The 20,235-nt window shown below is 42.2% G+C and overlaps 1 protein-coding gene across 2 annotated transcripts; it reads right to left on the bottom strand.

Moving 5' to 3' along the window:
* Positions 1-1,688: 1,688 nt before the first annotated feature.
* Positions 1,689-20,202, bottom strand: KCTD9 (potassium channel tetramerization domain containing 9). Of its 2 annotated transcripts, XM_079955189.1 has the most exons (12): positions 20,052-20,202; positions 16,377-16,498; positions 12,468-12,511; positions 12,271-12,367; positions 11,652-11,710; positions 10,031-10,159; positions 7,306-7,373; positions 6,761-6,856; positions 5,137-5,286; positions 4,192-4,297; positions 2,894-3,027; positions 1,689-1,939 (listed from the first exon to the last, which is right to left on the bottom strand). In XM_079955189.1, the coding sequence occupies exons 1-12, from the start codon at positions 20,097-20,099 to the stop codon at positions 1,823-1,825; spliced, it is 1,170 nt and encodes a 389-aa protein (XP_079811315.1). In that variant the 5' UTR covers positions 20,100-20,202; the 3' UTR covers positions 1,689-1,822. The 2 variants fall into 2 exon arrangements, with proteins under 2 accessions (XP_079811315.1, XP_079811316.1); XM_079955190.1 differs by lacking the exon at positions 10,031-10,159.
* Positions 20,203-20,235: the final 33 nt, after the last annotated feature.

Below are 20,235 nucleotides of genomic sequence, written 5' to 3'. Positions count from 1 at the left end.
ACAGAGATAGATGGACTAATGGGTCTACCATATTATCAACAGGTTCCTATGTTCCTAATGGATAAACCTCTGGGATCTGGGGCTGACAGCCTCTACCCTGAGTGTATCCAATTTCAAAGTGTGCTATAATAAGCAGCGGGGGATGTTCAGACCAGAGCACTCAACTTCTCTCATCCGCTGCTGGTTCCAAATGTGACTGATGAATGAGTCTGCACCATGGAAGGAAGTTCTTGCTACACCCACCACTCTCAGTTAAGGGATGGGGGCAAGATGGCCCTTCATCATTCGTTATTTCGAAACACTGAATAAATTAATCTGAGTTCACAGGAGTGAAGCCTATCTTACACGTAGATACACTAGTTAGCAGCCATTCTTGTTCTACAAAGGTGACTTTGAAAGTAGCGAATGGTATAGTTTGCGTGGGCCTGAAAGGCAGAACACCACCACAAAATGGATGCAATGTCAGTGAACTGCTCATGAACTGTGTTGTATAAGTGCTAATGGAACGTGGAAAACATCTTGATGTTTTGGCAAAGACAGTGTGTGTGGGAACAGAACAGCACAAGGCGGCTTGGTACTGGGCTGCACAGCTTTACAAAACAGTCAGATAAGATAAGAGTTGTGAGATGATGTCAAGGACAAGGATGAGATGTTGCCAAGGACAAGGATGTGAGATGCCGAAAACATGCCAACAACAAGGAGTTGTGTAAGCATCAGGAGTTGCCAGGCATCAGATGAACGAACAAGGTGTATAAATACCAAAGCCCTCCAGCCTCAGTTGTGTTCATTGACAACTGTCGTTTGCCACCCGTGACTCTTACTGGGTCTGATCAATCCAGTGTAGAGTGGTGAGTATGGATGTGTGTATTACTGAGTGCATGTTCCCTGTCTTGTCACGTTTGTTAATCAATAAAGCAGTCTTACAGAGAAAATCCAACATTGGTTGTCTGAGGTTTACTTGCACCTTCCCTGGAGTGTACTGGGTTTTATTTATGCTAAACACCTAAACAGACTAATAGGACCTATTTGGTCATAACAAAAGTGGTACCTGAAAGGGGGCAAGGGGGCTATTTAATGTGCAACATGAACAAATCAAAACCTCATTTTTTGGCTACTGTGTATGATCCATACTGCTACTAGACATTTAATAAATATAAATTGCATATATTGTGCTTTAATAAATTAACAAATCTCTTAAAATGCATTCTGGAGTGAGTGAGGTGGTGAACAAGTGCCAACGTATTCAGAGCAAACAGCAACATCTCTGCTTCCAAAGCCCTCCAACTTTCCTGCTTTGGTTCAACAGCTACTTCTACGCCTATGAAAGGGAAATTCCCACATACAGTGGTGCCCCGCAAGACGAATGCCTCGCAAAACGGAAAACTGGCTAGACGAAAGGGTTTTCCGTTTTGGAGGCGCTTCGCAAAACGAATTTCCCTATGGGCTTGCTTCGCAAGACGAAATGTCTTGCGAGTTTTTCTGACTTTTTTCCTTCCCCCCCTTTTTCTAAGCCGCTAAGCCGCTTATCTGCTTATCCGCTAAGCTGATAAGCCGCTAAAAGCCGCTAAGCCGCTAATAGCGCTAATCCGCTAAGCCGTCAATGGGCTTGCTTCGCAAGACGAAAAAACCGCTAGACGAAGAGAATCGCAGAACGGATTCTTTTCGTCTTGTGAGGCACCACTGTATGTGTGATCTGAGGCAGTTCCTCAGTCAACCACAGAGAAACTCAAAGCCATGGAAGAATTGTTGCTCCTACGTTATTAAGGATAAAGGGTGGAACGAAGGTGATCTGCAGCAAGAAGCTCCCATTCTTCTGGACAGCCTATCTGACACTCTGAGACATGTGTAGCGGTGTCAGCATCTCTTCGAAGATGGCTCCTTTCACATTTGACCCTCTCAGATTGGCTTCTTGTAGGTCACAGCCCGACAGGTCACAATTCTGAAATGGCAGAGAGGCGTTGGTAACTAAAGTCTCCTCTTTTTATATATTTAAAACACGCACACACAAAGCTAACAGCTTCCATCTTGTTAAGCTAGGTTGAATTTATTCACCTTAGTTGATTTGCAGCATTTTACTTCCTGATGCTCAGAGGATATTTTATACATTCGTTTACTATGCTTGTGAATTTTCTTTGTGCTTTGTAGCTGCTTTTTATGTGCAATGTTTATTTTGATATTAAAGAGGACGCTCCTTTTAGTTGTTAATTGTGTTTTTATATAATAATAATATTATTATTAATAATAATATTTGCACCCCACCTATCTGTGCCCCAGCCACTCTGGGTGGCTTCCAACATATATAAAAACATAATAAAAAATTAAACACTTTAAAACTTCCCTATACAGGGTTGCCTACAGATGTCTTCTAAAAGTCAGATAGTTGTTTATTTCCTTGACATCTGAAGGGAGAGCATTCCACAGGGCGGGCGCCACTGCCAAGAAGGCCCTCTGCTTGGTTCCCTGTAACCTCACTTCTCACAGTGAAGGAACCACCAGAAGGCCCTCAGAGCTGGACCTCAGTGTCTGGGCTGAACAATTGGGGTGGAGATGCTCCTTCAGGCATGCAGGGCTCAGGCCGTTTAAAGGCTTTTCAGGACCGGTGTTATATAGTTCCATTGACCGTTCCCAGTCACCAGTCTAGCTGCTGCGTTCTGGATTAGTTGTAGTTTCTGAGTCACCTTCATGGGCAAACACTTTTGATAATTTATTATAAATGCAAGGCTGTTGGAGCCAACATTGAACCAAAAGGTAGCTAGCCATGGAAAGATACAAAAATGTATTCAGTAGCATTGAGAACCTTTTTAAATGAAAAGCCACCTGAGATTTGTGAAACGTGTTAACAGAAACCCTATAAATGCTCAGCTGTTGATCAAAAGCTGAAAATATAACTTACCTCCAAGTCCGTTCCTGCAAGAGTTGCTCCTCTCAGGTTGCAGTTCTTTAGCTTTGCATTTTTCAAAGTTGCAACTCTCAGATTTATTCCAGTCATCTGACTACCTTCCATATCAACTCCTTTCAAGTTAGCACCTGAAGTAGGAAATAACATTTTAAGTCCAGTTTAAAAATGTGAACAAGTTCATTCTCATCGCCTGCTCTTGACCTTCTTATTGAGAACAACCACACTAGTTCTGCAGCTTGATACTCTGGTTTCTTAATGAAATGCAGTTAAAGGTCTCAGACAAGGCTCTTTCCCATTGTCAGCTGCCTGATATGGAGGCGTCATCGTCTATGCCTCCCCACTCCAAACCAACACACTTATGGAGCAATCCATCATCAGAATTATCCAAGAGTAATATGGAGACTGTAAGCTCAGCAGATGAGCTCATTTTGGCTTTAGTACAGGTGTCCTGTCCTCCCACACTTACACACAAATGACTCGTGTGTGACTGCTTATACTCATGGAGCTGGGAAATATTTAAATAATACAATTCAACCTGAAAATGGCAGGAGAGCTGAGTCCTTGTGGCTCATGAGGAGACATTCCCTGGAGCCCAAAAAGGATGTCAGTGAGGGTGGAGGAAGCCCCGAAGAGGCCAGAGGCACAGTGGTGATTTATTTACATTGCTCAGCCTCCCCACCTAACAGCTGATTTGCAGGGTAGGGCAGCAGCAGCCATAGCCACTTTCCCATGCGTCCTCCAGCCTCCTGCTGGCCCCAGAGCTTCAATTCTAGTTGTGGATAAGAGGAAGAAGAAGAGGAGGAGGAGGAGGAGGAGGAGGAGGAGGAGGAGTTTGGATTTGATATCCCGCTTTATCACTACCCTAGGGAGTCTCAAAGTGGCTAACATTCTCCTTTCCCTTCCTCCCCCACAACAAACACTCTGTGAGGTGAGTGGAGCTGAGAGACATCAGAGAAGTGTGACTGGCCCAAGGTCACCCAGAAGCTGCATGTGGAGGAGCGGAGACGCGAACCCGGTTCCCCAGATTACGAGTCTATCGCTCTTAACCACTACACCACAGTGGCTACTCTTGGATACAGTATTTTTTGTATGAATTGAAGAGAGAGTGTCAGAGAGGGCATTTAAAGAATGCTCCCCATATTATGCAATTTCACTTATGCATGCAGGGCATCTGAATGTAACCCCCACATAAGTGGGGAGATGCCTGTAATCCTCCAAGATATTTCAGTATTTCCCTGTAACTACAGCATGTGTCATATAAAAACGGAAAGGCACCAAGTTTTTGTTTTTACCTTCTAGGTTAGCTTTAAGGCCAGAGGGGTCCTCAAAATTGCACCCTTTCAGGGATGCTCCTTCTGCGTTAGAACAAAGCATCTTTACTCCTTGGAGGTTGGCACACTGATGGAGAGAGAGAGGGAGAGCTAAAACGAATCAGAGTCAGAAGATGTGCAACGTATTAACTGGTCCAGATGTGAATATTCTATGTTTGAGACATGCCTGACCAGCCTTTGCTTATGGAAATTCCACAGCCCCCATTGGTAGCCTATTTAATTGTCACAATGCTCTTATTTTCCAAAAGTCTTTCCTACATCTACCCTCCAGTATTCCAAAAGCACTGGTTTTGGTCCTGTCCTAGTGGATGGGTAAAAATCCCTGCAATTCTTTTCAAGCAATGGTTCAATGACACTTCTGCCTCTTGTGTATTTTGCAGGTGAACCCAGGTGGTGGAGAGAGGTATTGAAGAATGTATAGGCTGGGCATTCTAGGAAATTAGGAAGTTGCCCTTATACCAAGCCAGACCACTGGTTCATCTAGCTCATTATAGTCTATACTGACTGGCAACAGCTCTCCAGGGTTTCAGGAAAACTAATGCAGCTGTTATCCTTAGGCTAGTTTCCATACATACTCACACATCCCTCTCTATCCTCCAGGCAGGCAAGAGGCATTATCAGAGCTCAAGGACACATTCCTGCCATGCAAATAGGATGAAATACTGGGCAAGGGGTGTGCCTGGGAAGGGGGTGTGGCCTGCAGGAGTCCCAAGGGCTTGCTAGGAAGGACTGGAGAGCTGTATTTGGCCTCCAGGCCTGAGGTCTGCCACTCCTGGACTCAGGGCAAAGTTGTCATGCTATTAAAGAAACCTTATTCAATTAATCAGGCCAGCTGCATAAATGTACCCACTTTGTTCTAAAGACAAATGTATGCTGGTTTTTAGCCCCACTCCAAACAACACTCACATCTAGAACGGATCCAGAGAGATCTGCTCGTTCAAGGTTTGCACAGCACAGGTTGGCATGGGCCAGGTTGCATCGGCTCAAGTTGGCCATCTTGAAGTTGATATATCGGAGATCTAAACGAGAGAGATCTGCCCCGCTGAAATTTAAACCCTGAAAAATTGGGAGAAGGGAGGGGGGAAAGACTTGCTGCCTGTATAGCACTTCAGAGCACTCAACAAACTTTGCCTACATGATCTCAAGAATCCCTTACAATGGAGCCCGTTGGGGAGGATGGTGGCACCCCCACACTGTAGATGCAGCACTGGCACTAAGAAACGTGTCCAGAGCCTTAAGCCATAGACTGTGGGGGGGGATGAGATGGGATTTAATTTTGGAACTACCCGGTTAACAATACTGGCTGTTGCATGGTCATGAACAAAAAAGAGCATCACTGAATATGAATTAATCAACTCTGTGTAATTGTTGACTGTATTGGCATTATACTGATCAAGAGAACAAACAAATTATCTGCTTTGTAGAAAGATGGGGGGATTTTCTATAGAGGGATTTTCATTGGTAAAAGATCAAATTATTCCAATTCATTGTGGGATATGGCTGGATCATGATTTATTTATTTTTGTTTCATTAAGTTACCGGAACAGTAGGTAGTAGTCACACCCTTCATTTACACATTCAGTAGAATGTGGTTGGAGAGTAGACCATACCACATTAAACTGTGGATGACGGAACACCATTTGTAATGCTCCCCATGTAAAAATGCAAAAGAATTCCTTCAATTAAAAAAACTAGCATTTCTTACAGAGGGATTCTTGCACAGCCCACTCCTACCTGTGCCAGTCTTTCTACCGGCATGAAATGTCCAAAAATGAAGCAAAAGAATGTAAAATTCACGGAGGCCATCAACGGCTATTGCTCATGATGGCTTTCTTCTAGATCCACTGTCAAAAGCAATATGCCTCTGAATGTCAGCTGCTGGGAATCCAAAGTGAGTGAGTGCTATTTCACTCAGGGCTTTCCAGAGCCATCTGGTTGGCCCCTGCCAGAACAGGAGACAGGACTAGATGCACCATCCAGCAGGCTCTTATACCATCTCAGATAGAAACATGGGGACACATTTTTAAATTCTGCTCCACATCAAAAGCTTCCTGCGCCACCTAGCAGCTTGAAACTTGACCACTTGGCCTGAAATGTCCCACAAAAGATAGGCCAGTTCTGGCCCTGACCCTCAGGCTGAAACAGATCCCCCACTTTGCCTTAGGAGTTACAGTGGTGCCCTGCAAGACGAATGCCTCGCAAGACGAAAAACTCGCTAGATGAAAGAGTTTTCCGTTTTTCGAGGCGCTTCGCAAGACGAATTTCCCTATGGGCTTGCTTCGCAAGACGAAAATGTCTTGCGAGTCTTGCGAGTTTTTCCCCTCCGCCCCTTTTTCTAAGCCGCTAATAGCCACTTAGCCGCTAAGCCGCTAATAGCGCTAATCCGCTAATAGGGATGCTTCGCAAGACAAAAAAACCGCTAGATGAAGAGACTCGCGGATCGGATTATTTTCGTCTTGCGAGGCACCACTGTATATGATAACCTATAGAATAACCCTAATTAACAAAGAACAATCTTTGTTCTTGATACCTGACAGCGTAGCTCAGATTTGGTTGAAGTCGCAAGTAGGAACCTAACAAATTCCTTTCGGGAGATTGGCGAATGATCTTCAGCTGGTTGTGAATTCTGTAGGGAAAGAAGAAGAGCAGCAAGAGATGACATTCAACTACTAGTTGAGTTTTCAGTGATATTGGGATTTTGGAAAAATTCTGAACTGGGAGGAAATTTCTGATGCATATGGATTGTGATTTAGCACATTTATTTTACATCTGTTTTGTAATCCAAGAGCAAAAATAATAATAAAAAATGCCCATATTAATCTAACATACTACATAGTTATTTCAACATTGTTCTAATAAGCAAATTATCTGAGTGTAGAAGGGTAGAAACCCCCCTTACAGTGCAATCCTATGTGTCTACCCAGAATTTCTGTTGTTTTCAGTGAGATGTGCTCCAGTTAATTTCCAGCCTTAATAACGCTTGCTTCTGAGTAGACATGAATAGAAATTTCAACCCAATATCACTGACATTTTTATTGGGCAAGAAAATGAGGTGGTTGCAAAAACTGTAATTACCTTAATAGCTGCTTCTAGGTTTTCAATCAGTGAGTCAACCCCAAAAAACCTGGCTTCTTCTAAGACCCCTAGCACAAGAGAGAAGAACATGAATGTATCCTTGCTATAAATTACAATTATCATTATTCTTAATTAATTACCTTCCACATACAGTGGTACCTCAGGTTAAGAACTTAATTCATTCTGGAGGTCCGTTCTTAACCTGAAACTGTTCATAACCTGAAGCACCACTTTAGCTAATGGGGCCTCCCGCTGCTGCTGCGCCACCGCTGCACGATTTCTGTTCTCATCCTGCAGCCAATCGGAAGCTGCGAAAGCCTCGCTGGACATTCGGCTTCCAAAGAACGGTTGCAAACCAGAACACTCACTTCCAAGTTCATGCCGTTAGGGAGCCAAAACGTATGAGTACCAAGGCGTTCAACAACCAAGGTTGTATAATAAAAACAGCTTTAAAAAAATGGTGAAAAGCTACACAGAAATAACATACAGTGGTACATCAGGTTACATACGCTTCAGGTTACATTTGCTTCAGGTTACAGACTCCGCTAACCCATAAATAGTGTTTCAGGTTAAGAACTTTGCTTCAGGATGAGAACAGAAATCGTGCTCTGGCGGCGCAGCAGCAGCCGGAGGTCCCATTAGCTAAAGTGGTACTTCAAGTTAAGAACAGTTTCAGGTAAAGTACGGACCTCCGGGACGAATTAAGTACTTAACCCGAGGTACCACTGTACCATGTAGTTTCAGACATGCTCATCATCCTGTTCCCTTAAACGGGGTTGCAGTAGCCAGTCACAAGATTGTGCACAAATTCTTCTTCCCCAAAGTGAATACTCTAACTAGCTTATCTCAGTACAAGCAACTCCCCACTTGATCAGCACATGGGCTCCCGCTAACATGCACACTGCACAGCTTCCAGTAACGGAACCCTCGCACCAGTGGGAAGATGTTTCTACCCATTTTAACCATTATGAGAATTAACCATAGTTGCAGTTAAGCAGGACTTGAAGTATGGGTTTGAAGACAGTTTCAAAACTGGTCAACAACACACCATGGTTAGCGTTAACTTAAAAAACACCCATACCCACCACCACTGGTGTGGGGCAGGTGTTTTTAAATTGTTATTTTAACTATTACTCTTAAAAGAAGTGTCATAAGTAGTAAAAGGTAAAGAAACAACCAAAACCCTACAGTATTTCTAATCAGTACTAACTGAAATTATAAGGGGGTTAAACCTGGGCAGCAGAGGGGTGTGAGTGAGAGACAGCGAGCACACAAAATCCTGCAAAGGTTCATTAACTGTGATTAGGTGAAATCCTGATTAGATCAACATCATTATCATTATCATTATCATTATTATTATTATTATTATCCACAATTCTATTCCCTTTCTTCTGTTGAGCTCATAATGGCAGAGAATAGCTTCATGGCTGGGTGGGGATTTGAACTCAGGTCTCTCTGCAGCCAAAGCACTGGACTATTAGATGTGCACAGGGCCCAGTCCAGTCCAGTGACTGCAGCAACTCAGACTGCGTATTTCAGCTCCATCCCCGTTGAGGTTACCTCTTCTCTTGGCAAGAGAATGAGGTTGCTTAAAAGTTTTAAACTCTCTCCTATGAGCAGCACACACCAATAAAACTGTCGGTCGTACACATCTTATATTGGATGTAATTGGGGACGGAGGAAAGGAGAATTAGATTTCCAGCCCAAAGGGCCCCATGGTTATCCAATTTCGGAAGCGTATGCTTCAAAACAAGTACTGTTTTTTCCATGGGGGATGCAAAGAGGTGAATAAAATTTAAGAGCACAGGATACAATGCCCCCAAATTCCTCTCACACACTTCTGATTAATAAAACGGTGATTATTCCAGCCTTTAATAAGCTGACAGCAACAAATATATTTAGGGTGAAGTATTTGTTCCACTTGAGCCAAGGGGAGTTTTGACATGCTATACTGAGAATGTATTCTGTGTTAGTTATAGTTTCTCTAGTTCCAATCAATTAAGAGCTAGGATGTAAAGTGTAAGCTCTACGATAATATATTCTGACATGTTTCTTCTTTTTTAAAGCTAAGAATTAACCAAAGTGGCCCTGAATTAGATCAGAGAAGAAGACTTGACCCCTTTTTTCTATCATTATTTTCCTTCAAAAAAGAAAGAAAGAAGATTGGCTTTCTTCCTTTTCTCCTCCAAAGCTGCCAGGAGACAACTGGGAAAGAGACCTCCACACTCCCACCCAAATGATTTAACAGCTTCAGGAGTGGCATTTGGAGTGTGAAAACAGTGCGAGGGGAAAAGAGGATAAGCAACCCTTCCCTCAGTGGCAGGATGTTTGCATTCTAATATGCTAGTCCTACGCAGAGTAGACCCACTAACAATAGGTAGACACAGCTAACTTTGGTCTACTAATTTTAATGGATCTCCTGAGTAGATCTTAGCTGGATATGTCCCACTGACCTAAGCTAGAGTCCACCTCTCTCAGCTGCAATTTATTTTTGTTGCATTATGTTTTAATACTTCAATAATCAATCTTCTGAATCCCATATAGGTTTGGCTCTTAAGTCTGCAGGATGCACTCCTCCCCACCCCTGCTAAGGAAAACCAAACTAAGCAACCATTAGTTTTTTGACAGCACCATCCACTAGCCTCTTTAGGCTCATCTAAGAACAAGAGTTTGGCAGCAAACAACAAGAAAATGATAACATGACTGGTACCCCAATAATACATACCTAACAAATTAATGCCTTCATTTACAATAAGCTGTCCATGACGCAAAAAGTTCAAAATTGGTTCAAAGTACTCAGGACTACGGTCGACTAGGAAAGCTCCTCGGTGATCTCGCTTATTCCCCCAGGCATCTGTTTCCAACAGGAAGTATCACACAAAAATTCAGTGCACAAAAAGAGAAAGCCTTCAAAAATCAGATTATTGTAATAACCCAGTTGTGCACTAGCTCAAGGAAGTTATTTAAAAACAGACAGCTTGGGAGAGGGAGCAATTTTCAAAAGTCCTCTTAAGACTTTCAACTCAAAATGTTATAAAGGAAAAAGCAAGCCAAAGACCAAATATAGGGGCTGTTCTAACAGTTCCATCCTACTTAAAAGAGAATTGGTGAGATACAGATTACAGTCATGGCCTTTCAGCTAGACTAGAGTTCAAATTCTGGACTAAGGGTTCCAGAGAAGTCTCTGACCCCGTGTTAGAAACTCAGCTATATAATCTAATTGGCAAACGGCACCTTAAACCTGGAATGTCTAGGCGCCATTTCCCCTTGCCCGATGTGATGTTGTTGTTGTTGTTGTTGTTGTTATCATCATTAATTATTATTCCATTTCTATACCACTTTTTATTTTAAAGAAAAAATCACAACACGGTTTACAACACACTAAAATATCAAATAAAACAATCCAGAATAAAACTAATTCAAGCTTCAAGGGAAATATTTCAGACACTTCTCTAAGTGACATTCTGCTTTCCCCAGTTGCCAACCTGGCATCCAGAGCTCTCCACAGGGTCACAATGGGACCCGCACCAGTTGCAAAATAAAGAAATAAAGAAATAAAGAAATAAAACCCCATCCATCTGGCTGGGTTTCCCCAGCCATTCTGGGTGGCTTGCAACATATCTAGCAACATAGTAAAAACATCAGTCCTTAAAAACTTTCCTAAGACAAGACTGCCTTCAGATGTCTTCTAAGTCAGATAGTTGTTTATCTCCTTGACATCTGAAGGGAGGGTGTTCCACAGGGAGGGTGCCACTACTGAGAAGGCCCTCTACCTGGCGCCTGGGCTAACTTCAAATACTGCTCTGAGCTTTCCTATAGTACAGGGATGTGAAACAGAATCCACTTGGTGGGCCAGATCCTGAGCTCCCACAGCCCCTGTGGGCCATTTTTGAAGGGTGGGTGGGACTGCCCACTTGTCAATCAACTGATGTCACAATGACTGAAGGGGAGCAATTAACCTTTGTCTTGTCAACCTGAATTTAAAGCGTAATTTAAAGCGTAATTAAGATTGCAATCCTGATTATTCCATTCTACTGTAAGACTGATTAATTAGGCATCTTTTTCTGTTGCTGTTCATTTGTTAGAGGAAGCCAGGCTTGAATCTGGCTTCCTAGGTTCTTCTCACTCATACAGGGAAGAAGCAAAAACGGAGAATCACACAACATGAACAATAATCCAACAACAAGGCACAAAGCTTATTTGCTTGCAGAAACAACCAACTTGTCATACAATGGGGCAGCTGCAATGCACCTTTCGATAAACTATTTGTCTGCTTTGAGAGAGGCTCCCATAACAAAGCGTAAAAAATGGGGGATTGACTTAGAATAATTTTAGTCCATACTGACCTTTATCTTTAAACATGCGAGCCAGCATGCTATCAGGTTCTTTACTAACTAATGTGGTCCTAGGGGGAAAAAGCAGAAGTATTAACAAATAAGTTCAAGGCTTTGATTTTTAGAATGGTGTTCAGGTTTTGCGTGGGTTTTTGTTTTGTTTTGCAGAGATATTTCCCTGTCTTTGGTGCTTTTAACAGTAAACCTTGCGGAAGAGGGCCGGAGCTCAGTGGATGAGCATCTACTTTGCATGTCATGTGCCCCAGATTCAATTCCTTGCATTCCCAGGGAGGGCTGAAGCCCTGGAGAGCCACTGCCAGTCCGTGCAGACAACCGTGAGGCAGATGGACCAATGGCCTTCCTATTTTTCCTATGCCGTTCCTTCCCTTTGCTCCAATAGCAAAATCATCATTTAGAAAACCAACAAGCACAATTTATTTACTTTAAAAGGGCATTCGACTGTAGAGGGTTGGAGCCAATAGGTACTGCCTAGAATTTGGAGCCTGAGTTTTAGTGGGATGGAGTAAATTTCTGCAATGTTGGTAATGATTTTGTCTGCTGACTCATTGAGTTCGTTGCAGCGTTTTGCAAATATAAATAACCTTGTGGCAACAAAGTGACAGGCTCTTACCGGGTAGTTGTGAAGTACCGCCCTCCAACGTTGAGAGTTATCCAGTCTGAGTGAGAGCCTGTTAATGCTTCAGGAGTGTTTACATCATTTTGGGGATCTGTAAGCACGGAATGTACATGAACACTTTTAGTGCTGTCGTGAACGTGTCCATTTCACAAGACAAAAAGCAACATAGCAAAATAATTCTGGATTCTTACCAATGAACGGCTCCCCTTCACATACAAAGAGGACATCATCATCCCTGAAATGGGAAGAGAGAAAGAGAGTAAAATGTTTCCATGTGCAAGGAGACGGTATATAACTCGGTTTAGGGCAATAGTGACCAGCAGCATAACTTCAATCTCCAAGGTTTAAAATTTAAACTAAGGGGCGTTAAAAGCTAAGGAACTGTTCCAGGATAATTGGCTGGGTGCCAGGGAGGCAGTAAATAATTGAGGGCGGAAAACAATCACCATCATGTTTTAAATTATGCATGCTTTAAAGTATGGTTGTAAATATTTTAGAGATAATTTTATGTAATAATATTTTTGTAAACTGCTTTGAGGTTTTCTACAATCAAATGGTATATAAATTTTATGAAATAAAGGAATGAATGAATAATTTGGTTAAGCCCTTCTAAGACTGTGTTACTACAGAATGCAGGCAGAGGACTGCATGTCTGAATGTGTTCCATCAAAAACTCACTGTGCACATGAGCTAACCTACCAGGGATGCAGGGGAGCATTTCGGCATGCTACTTTCTACCTGCATTCGGGCACTTTCCTAAGGGGGTTGCACCATGATGCTTTTCTGAATGTGTAGACCCTCTCTTAGAAACCTAGCATCCCCTTCTGATTCCACCCTCAAGTATGTTATGCTCTTCCCTCTCCTTTGCATGTGTGTCTGAAGTAACTACTTCCCACAAACAAGGAAGGCTTTCTGGGCTCACAGAAAAAGTTATTTGGGCACACCCAGCCACGTCATAGTCACTGGTGCAATACAAGCCACAATTACTCTATGAGCAGAGTAATATTTTGTTAATGCCAAATATGGAATAGTTGTTTCAATTGTCTTCAAAAACTGATAGCAGAATGTATTTTCTAAAAGTTGACTTTCAGTAAACAGTTAAATGTTCAATTTTGCAATCCAATACTTGTACAACTCATTTTGTTTTTTTTTTGTTTTTTTAATAATATTTATTCAAGTTTTCAAATTTAAAACATAAACAAACAAAAACAGAAAAAAGGCAAAAGAAAAAAAGAAACAGAGAAAAGAAAAACGTATCAAAATAACTTCATTTCTTTATCTTGTGTCTTAGACCTCCTCATACCTCCCTTTTTTGTATTCCAAATTAATCCTTATTTCAGCAAATTCTTCCCATATTTATCCAAAAAAGAATAATTTATCTTAACAGTCTATTTCAAATTTGTCAATATTACCTTTAACTTTATCTTTAGTTTCAAAACCATATACCTTTAAATTTAGACTTTAAATTATATTTGTACTTATTATCTTCAAATCTTTCTACTAAAGCCAATTTTTTCCTTTCCGCCACAGTCTATTGTTTCAGAAATATTACTCAGAAATAGCCAAATATATGATAAACAGGTTCTCTTCTAGTTTAATCCATCGTCCCTTTCTTCCTGGTTTCGGGTTGCGTCCGTCCTTTCTTCCTTTTAATCTTAATTTTCAGTCCGGTGTTCTAATGTCTGAGGCTCTCAAGTCACTTCCATGCCACCTCTGCAGATTTTCTTGCTCCTGGTTATGATACAACGCTTTCTTGTCCCTTGTTGAAGTCTTTCGTACTTTCTTCCCCTTCTCCTTGGGGAGTGGGTCTCTGGGAAGTTCCATACAATCATAGTCTCCATTTTCATTTGTCAAGTTGTTCCATTCCCCCCAGATCCACTCCCCATTGTTGAATTTGTAATCCAAACGGTAGTTGCTCCAAAAGTACTTATTCTCTTGTTTCACAGTCCCACTAGAGCTAAGAGTCCCCTTAACTCCAGAAGTTTGCAGATACCCTTTGGATTCAACGACATTAAGATCTCTCATTTTGTAGCTTTTGAGACATATCAACAATCTCTTCCATCTCCCACTGCCCTTGGGTTTGCTTTAGGTCAGTTTCCTGGGTCAATTGTTGTAAGGTTTGACTCTCTTCTTCTCCTGTCAAACCATACTTTCTGGCTACAGCAGCCATGGCATCCAGTTTCTCATCTACCAAGTTCATACCCTCCTGCAGCTGCTGCAGCATAGCATCCACTTTAATAAGGGCAGCAAGAAAAACTTCGTTCCTGTTCATTTTTAGTCAAGGTCAGATATCTGGTCTCACGCTGATTTCCACAGCTGTTATGTCTCTCTGTGAACTGCAACAAAGAAACTAACAAACTCCCTCTAGAGGGCAAAACTTCTGCTCACCTCCATCTTTAAAATGTATCAAACAAAGGAGAATTTAATTTCAATTTTCCAATACTTTGTTTCCTTGCAACAAGCACAAGCAGAAAGCGACATTAAAGTCTATTTGTTTCTCTTTTGTTTCTATCTGTCCAAGTCCATTTCCTTCAAAGAGTCTGTCCTGACGTCCCGTCCCCAGGTTGGGGGCAATGGAAATTTATTCCTTTACTTTCTATCTGCAGGATTAGATAATCAAAGTTCTTTTACCCCCTTTCCTCCTGCCGTCAAGGGGGTTTTGATGGTCATAAGTGCCGGAAATTTCAATCTTTAGATCAAATTCAAGGCTAATTAGTTTGTACGATCTTTGCTTCAGTCTGTTTACAAAAAATGGGAGGCAGACTTCCTTTTTATACCTTCCCGCTTCGTGCCTAATTCAGAAAAAAATTCCCTTAGTCCAATCCTCCGTTTTTACTCACAGATACTTGTTTAGAGTCCAAATGTCATCAGGAAAAAGTCAGCACTCTCCGTCGATGGCTGTGCGGCTTCCCTCCATGAAAGTAGCAGTCGGTTCATTTGCACCACGCTGCTCACCCCACTTCACTCCGGAGCCCCAGAAAAGGGTTTCCCGGCGAGTAGGGGAGGCGCTCACGGTGCTCCGCCAAACCCCACGTCCCCAGGCTTCTCCGCCTGAGGTTTCTAGCGGGTCCCCACCTGGGAAGACCCGATTTCCACGGAGCCCGTTCCTCCGGTCGGAGGAACTCCGCCATTTGACGATGGCGCCAACCCGGAAGTCTTGTACAACTCATTTTGATCCAGTCACCAAAAAAAATGCAACAACACTCACAATTGGGGGCACTGGAGAAAGTTCAAGTTAGATCCAGATTTTTGTAAGAAAATCTGAATGAGAATTTGTTTGAGGTCTATTTCCCAACAAATTAATTCCAGCCTCTGAAGGCATCATATATAACAATAACTATTTAAGGTAATAATTATATTAGAGCAGTGTTAGAAAGTAAGGAGCCATGTGGCTCCTGGGTTGTGGGAGCCAAAAAATGTCTGTGTGCCTTTTTTTTTTTTTTTTTTTTTGCTGCCACACTACTCTGCAGACCAGGTGATTTGTCTGACAGTAAATATTAATAATTATATATAAAGAGACACAGTTTGCTGCTGGGTGAATCACCTGGTGTCTTTTGCTGCCGCAGTGCCCGGCAGACCAGCTGACAGCAGCCAGGCAAGTGGAGGTGCTAAGTGCCTGCACATCTCCATCCAGTTGCAAAATGCACTTAGTGCCTGGTAATTTCAAACGCTGAATCAGAGTCCACAATAATCTCTGAATCAGGCAAACTATGATTACTACAAAGCCTGGCTCACCACCCTACTAGAACTGAAAACTGTTTCAAAATGGATGTTTATTTCTGGTATACAGGCAGATTGTGCTCTTTACGACAAACTCTGATTCCTCCAAACCAGGAAATGGAGGAGGGAAAAGGAGGGAGTCCACAACATGCTCCCCAAAACCAAGGTTTAGTTTGGCCAGCAGTTTTGAACTGGTCCTCATGAGCAGCTACCCCACTTTTGGAAGGTCAGAAGGCAATGGCACATTCCAGTGCATTGAGGTCACTGTATCCTAACAGACAGTTGACAGTCACCCCCTTCCCTCCAAGCAGTTGTTGGTTCCTTTTAGTTTCTGCAAGAAAGTTCCAATCATGTGAACATTAAATCCACGCACAACTTACCTTATCAAAGCAATGTCGTCAATGAGCCCACCTCTCCCATTGTACACGCTGGTTGCTTTTATTCCAAGCTTATTACTGGCTACAGACAGCAAATCAGACAGTGTCCCATAAACAGCCACAACCTATAAAAAGAGAAGGTGAGTATTTAGCCCAACAGTGCTTAATGTTTTAGGGACCCCACTTTTGTTTTATGAACCTAAATTCCCTGTACAACCTGAATAGCAGACATAGATGGGGAAATGCCAGAAACCTCACCACCATTTGAATTATGGCACATTCAAATGCAGCTGTCATGTGTTTTCATTCAGCTAAAGCACAGATTCATAACTCAAACAAGATCTTGAATAGTCAGCAGCTTCACAAAACACACGCTACAGGTGCATGGGGTTCCAGTGAATGAAAAGGGGGAAAAGATGCTTTGCCCCAAACACACAGTTTGTTATTTATGGTTCCTATACTTGTTCCTAATCAGAGCTCGGCTGCCTGTTGTTGATTATGAGCAGAAACAGCAACAGGAAGAGCACCTGCTAAATTTATGCTTAATGCTGCTATTTCTACTCTGTCCCTCTGTGGATGTATGATGGCCAGTACTGTAAATGAAAGCCAGCAAAGTGGCTTTTCTGGAAAATTTTGAATTAGAAAGCTTTTTAGACTTTCCCACCCAAAACCCTAAAATAGACCAGGTTTTCCATGGTTGTCTTCAGTTTAGTCAACAAAACAGTGTGAGCCATTGTAGATTTTAACATGTCAACAGTCACCTGAGCCTCTGCTCAATAGCCAACCTTACTGCACTACTTAAGACAAAACAACAAAAACAAAGTCCGCTTTGTATTATAGTACTGATATATTTCAAAAAGTAAAAGCCAGGACACCCTGAGCTTTTTTTAAGAAGACATTTGTAAATGTTTCCAGATACATTTCCATAGTGTACACTTCCTTATACAGTATTAAAAACATTAAACAAAAAGAATGAAGGCACTGCATACTAATTTTAGCTTACTAAGAGAACAAGAGTTTTATGCATGTGATTTTCTTGGGTATAGTTGCCTGCAAAAAAAGTTACAAATTCAGTACTGACAGATCTGATTCACATGACATGGTCAGTCGAACTATGCCTTTGCCAGACCATGCAAGCAAGTGGGCTCAGAGAAAAGCTCATAGCTGCTTTGCTCCCGCCTGGTCCTTTCTACTGCCAAGCCATGCTTAGCTAAGTCAAGGTTTGGCTGAGCATGCCATCTTAACTGTGACTTGTGGTTTAGCTCTCCCCTTACAAACCATGAGACACAGTCAAGGTCCATTTTTACTGTATTTACTAGTTTCACAGACAACTACTTCAAATAACAATTTCCGCCCTGTATGACTCATCTGCTCCATCTCTAAACTTGTTCAGTATTTCCAAAGGCAATAAATAAAACCATTTTTGGAATGCCATGTTTACCTATGATTCACTAAATTCCAAAGCCACCTAGAGCTTTTAACGGCTATGTCTACAGCTAATGGCTATGTCTTCAGAACCAATTTACATGTACAGTTATCAAGGATTTTTTTAAAAGAACAGGTCTCAGAGACAAACAAACCTCTGAGTGAAAATTTACAAACATGAAAAAAAGAAAACTGGAAAATTCAGCTGTTTGCATACATCCAGTTCAGAAAAGATGGCACTAATTACTGGAAGGATGTCATGTTATTAGTGTTATTATTTTTAATTATGATGGACAATAAGCTACTCAACCTTTTGTTTTGTACACAACTTGCAACCCATCATAATACTTGGGGGTAATGCAGAAATCCCTGCCCTCCACCCAGAATCACTACGGAAGGAAGCCCTGTTTAGGGAAGTTTTTAATGTTTGATGTTTTATCGTGTTTTTAATATTCTGTTGGGAGCCGCCCAGAGTGGCTGGGGAAACCCAGCCAGATGGGTGGGGTCTAAATAATAAATTATTATATATTAAGTTGTTGTTAATTTCTGACTCACTCTTAGGTACCAGGTGAAACCTTTTTGCTTTAGGGTAGACGTTTTCAACCAACCAAGTTCTTTCTGTGGCACCCCTCGCCTGCAGAGCTGGCAGGCTCTCACCCATTTTTGAACACCCTCTTTTGTGGAGTGTTTCCTCAGCCTCCTCTCCTTGAGAGTCCTCCGGTCAGCTGCTACTACCATCCCTGGTCTCTGAGCTGTCCCCAAAGGGAGGTGCTTATAGCCAGGGCTGCTGCAACAAACAGCTGTGCAAGCCTTTGGAGGCAGAGACGTGACATGGGACGGGGACTGCAGGGCTATCTCCCAAAAGAAACTCAGCAATTTTGGGTGATCTCTCCAGTCCAGGTGCTGGTGGGGGTTGCTACGCATCTGTGTGGCCACTGTGCAAAACAGGATGCTGGACTAGACGGGCCTTTGGTCTGATCCAGCAGGGCTTATATTAGTCTCAAATCCAACAGCTTCCCTAGGCACTTTCACCTGGTAACGTTAATTGCTCTCTTTCCACAACCCAGAAAAGTGTAATCCGTTCTGCCAGCTTGTTTTTCCATAGTAATTATTATCTACTTGCTACCCACCCACTCACTCTTTCCTTTGTCTCCCCCACATATATTTATTGCATTTATTTTATTTGGATATCCCTTAAATCAGTGTTTCCCAAACTTGGCTCTAGAGCTGTTTTTTGGACTACAATTCCCATCATCCCTAGCTAGCAGGACCTGTGGTAAGGGATCATGGGAACTGTAGTCCAAAAACAGCTGCAGACCCAAGTTTGGGAAACCCTGCCTTAAATAAAAAAATTCTCAAAACAATTTACATAAATGTGTATGTGTATATTATCAATAAAATGAAAAGTCAAGAACAAGTTAGCCTAATTCTTTTCAAAATAAGATTCAGATTTCTAAAAATATACACTATAAAATAAAATTACATTCTAATACACATGTGCCTTGTGTAAACAAATACTCATTTTAAATATTTGGGTCAAACAGAGTTGTTGCCAGTTTTCCAAGCTGATCAATCTTGGGTGATTGATTTTATTGAATATAATAACACGATCAATTTCATTTTAATCAGTAAATATATATGATGAGCCTTCTTGCTTTAAGGCTTTTATACTTAAAAAGGCAGGGCATAAATTCCTTAACTTTTTTTTTTATATATAAAAAGGATTTACAGTACTTATTCCGTGTGACATTCTAAGAAAGAGGATCACCAAGATGTCTTCTCGGAAGTGCCACTCCACTGCTGGAATCTACCTGCTCAGTGACCTCTATTATTATTTTTTAATAAATAAATGCCACTGTTCAGTATAATTTTAATCTGTGTATACTACTTTGGGGCAGGGCGGGCGGGGGGTAAATTCACCCTAGAAACGTTTCCAAAGGATGCCATATAAATCAGATGACTAAAATTGAAAGTCTACATAGAAGTGAGTCCCAATGGGGCTTACTCCCAGGTAAACTGGTATAGGACAGCAGGGAAAGGGGGGAGGGGACCCCAAACCCGCAGATCTCTAATCAGACCTTGAGGTCTAGCAACTTCACTGCCCGTTTTCGATTGTAAGCTGCTTGGGAGCAGAGACTTGGCTCTGTCGCTTGATGTGCCTCTTGCCCCGCTTTGTATCATGACTGGGAGGGTGGAAATTAAAGTCAGTCTCCTCGTGATTCAAGCCCCTTCTCACCCAAACGCCCCACTCACCTTCCCATTCCTGGGGCTGCCATTAACAAACAGGGTGACTCTCTTCATCGCCTCCCCCAACCCGGAGGGACTGAGGCGCCTGAAGCCGCGCCCGGGACTTCTTGCCAGCCGAGCGACAAACCCGGAAGCAGCACTTCTCCAACTGGCACGCCCACCCACCAATCCACGCCACTCATTCTGAATT

Source organism: Podarcis cretensis, assembly GCF_951804945.1.
Source record: "Podarcis cretensis genome assembly, chromosome: 15".
Taxonomy (NCBI): Eukaryota; Metazoa; Chordata; class Lepidosauria; order Squamata; family Lacertidae; genus Podarcis; species Podarcis cretensis.
Note: the sequence above shows the minus strand (reverse complement) of the source record. Positions and strands in the feature narration are given on the sequence as shown.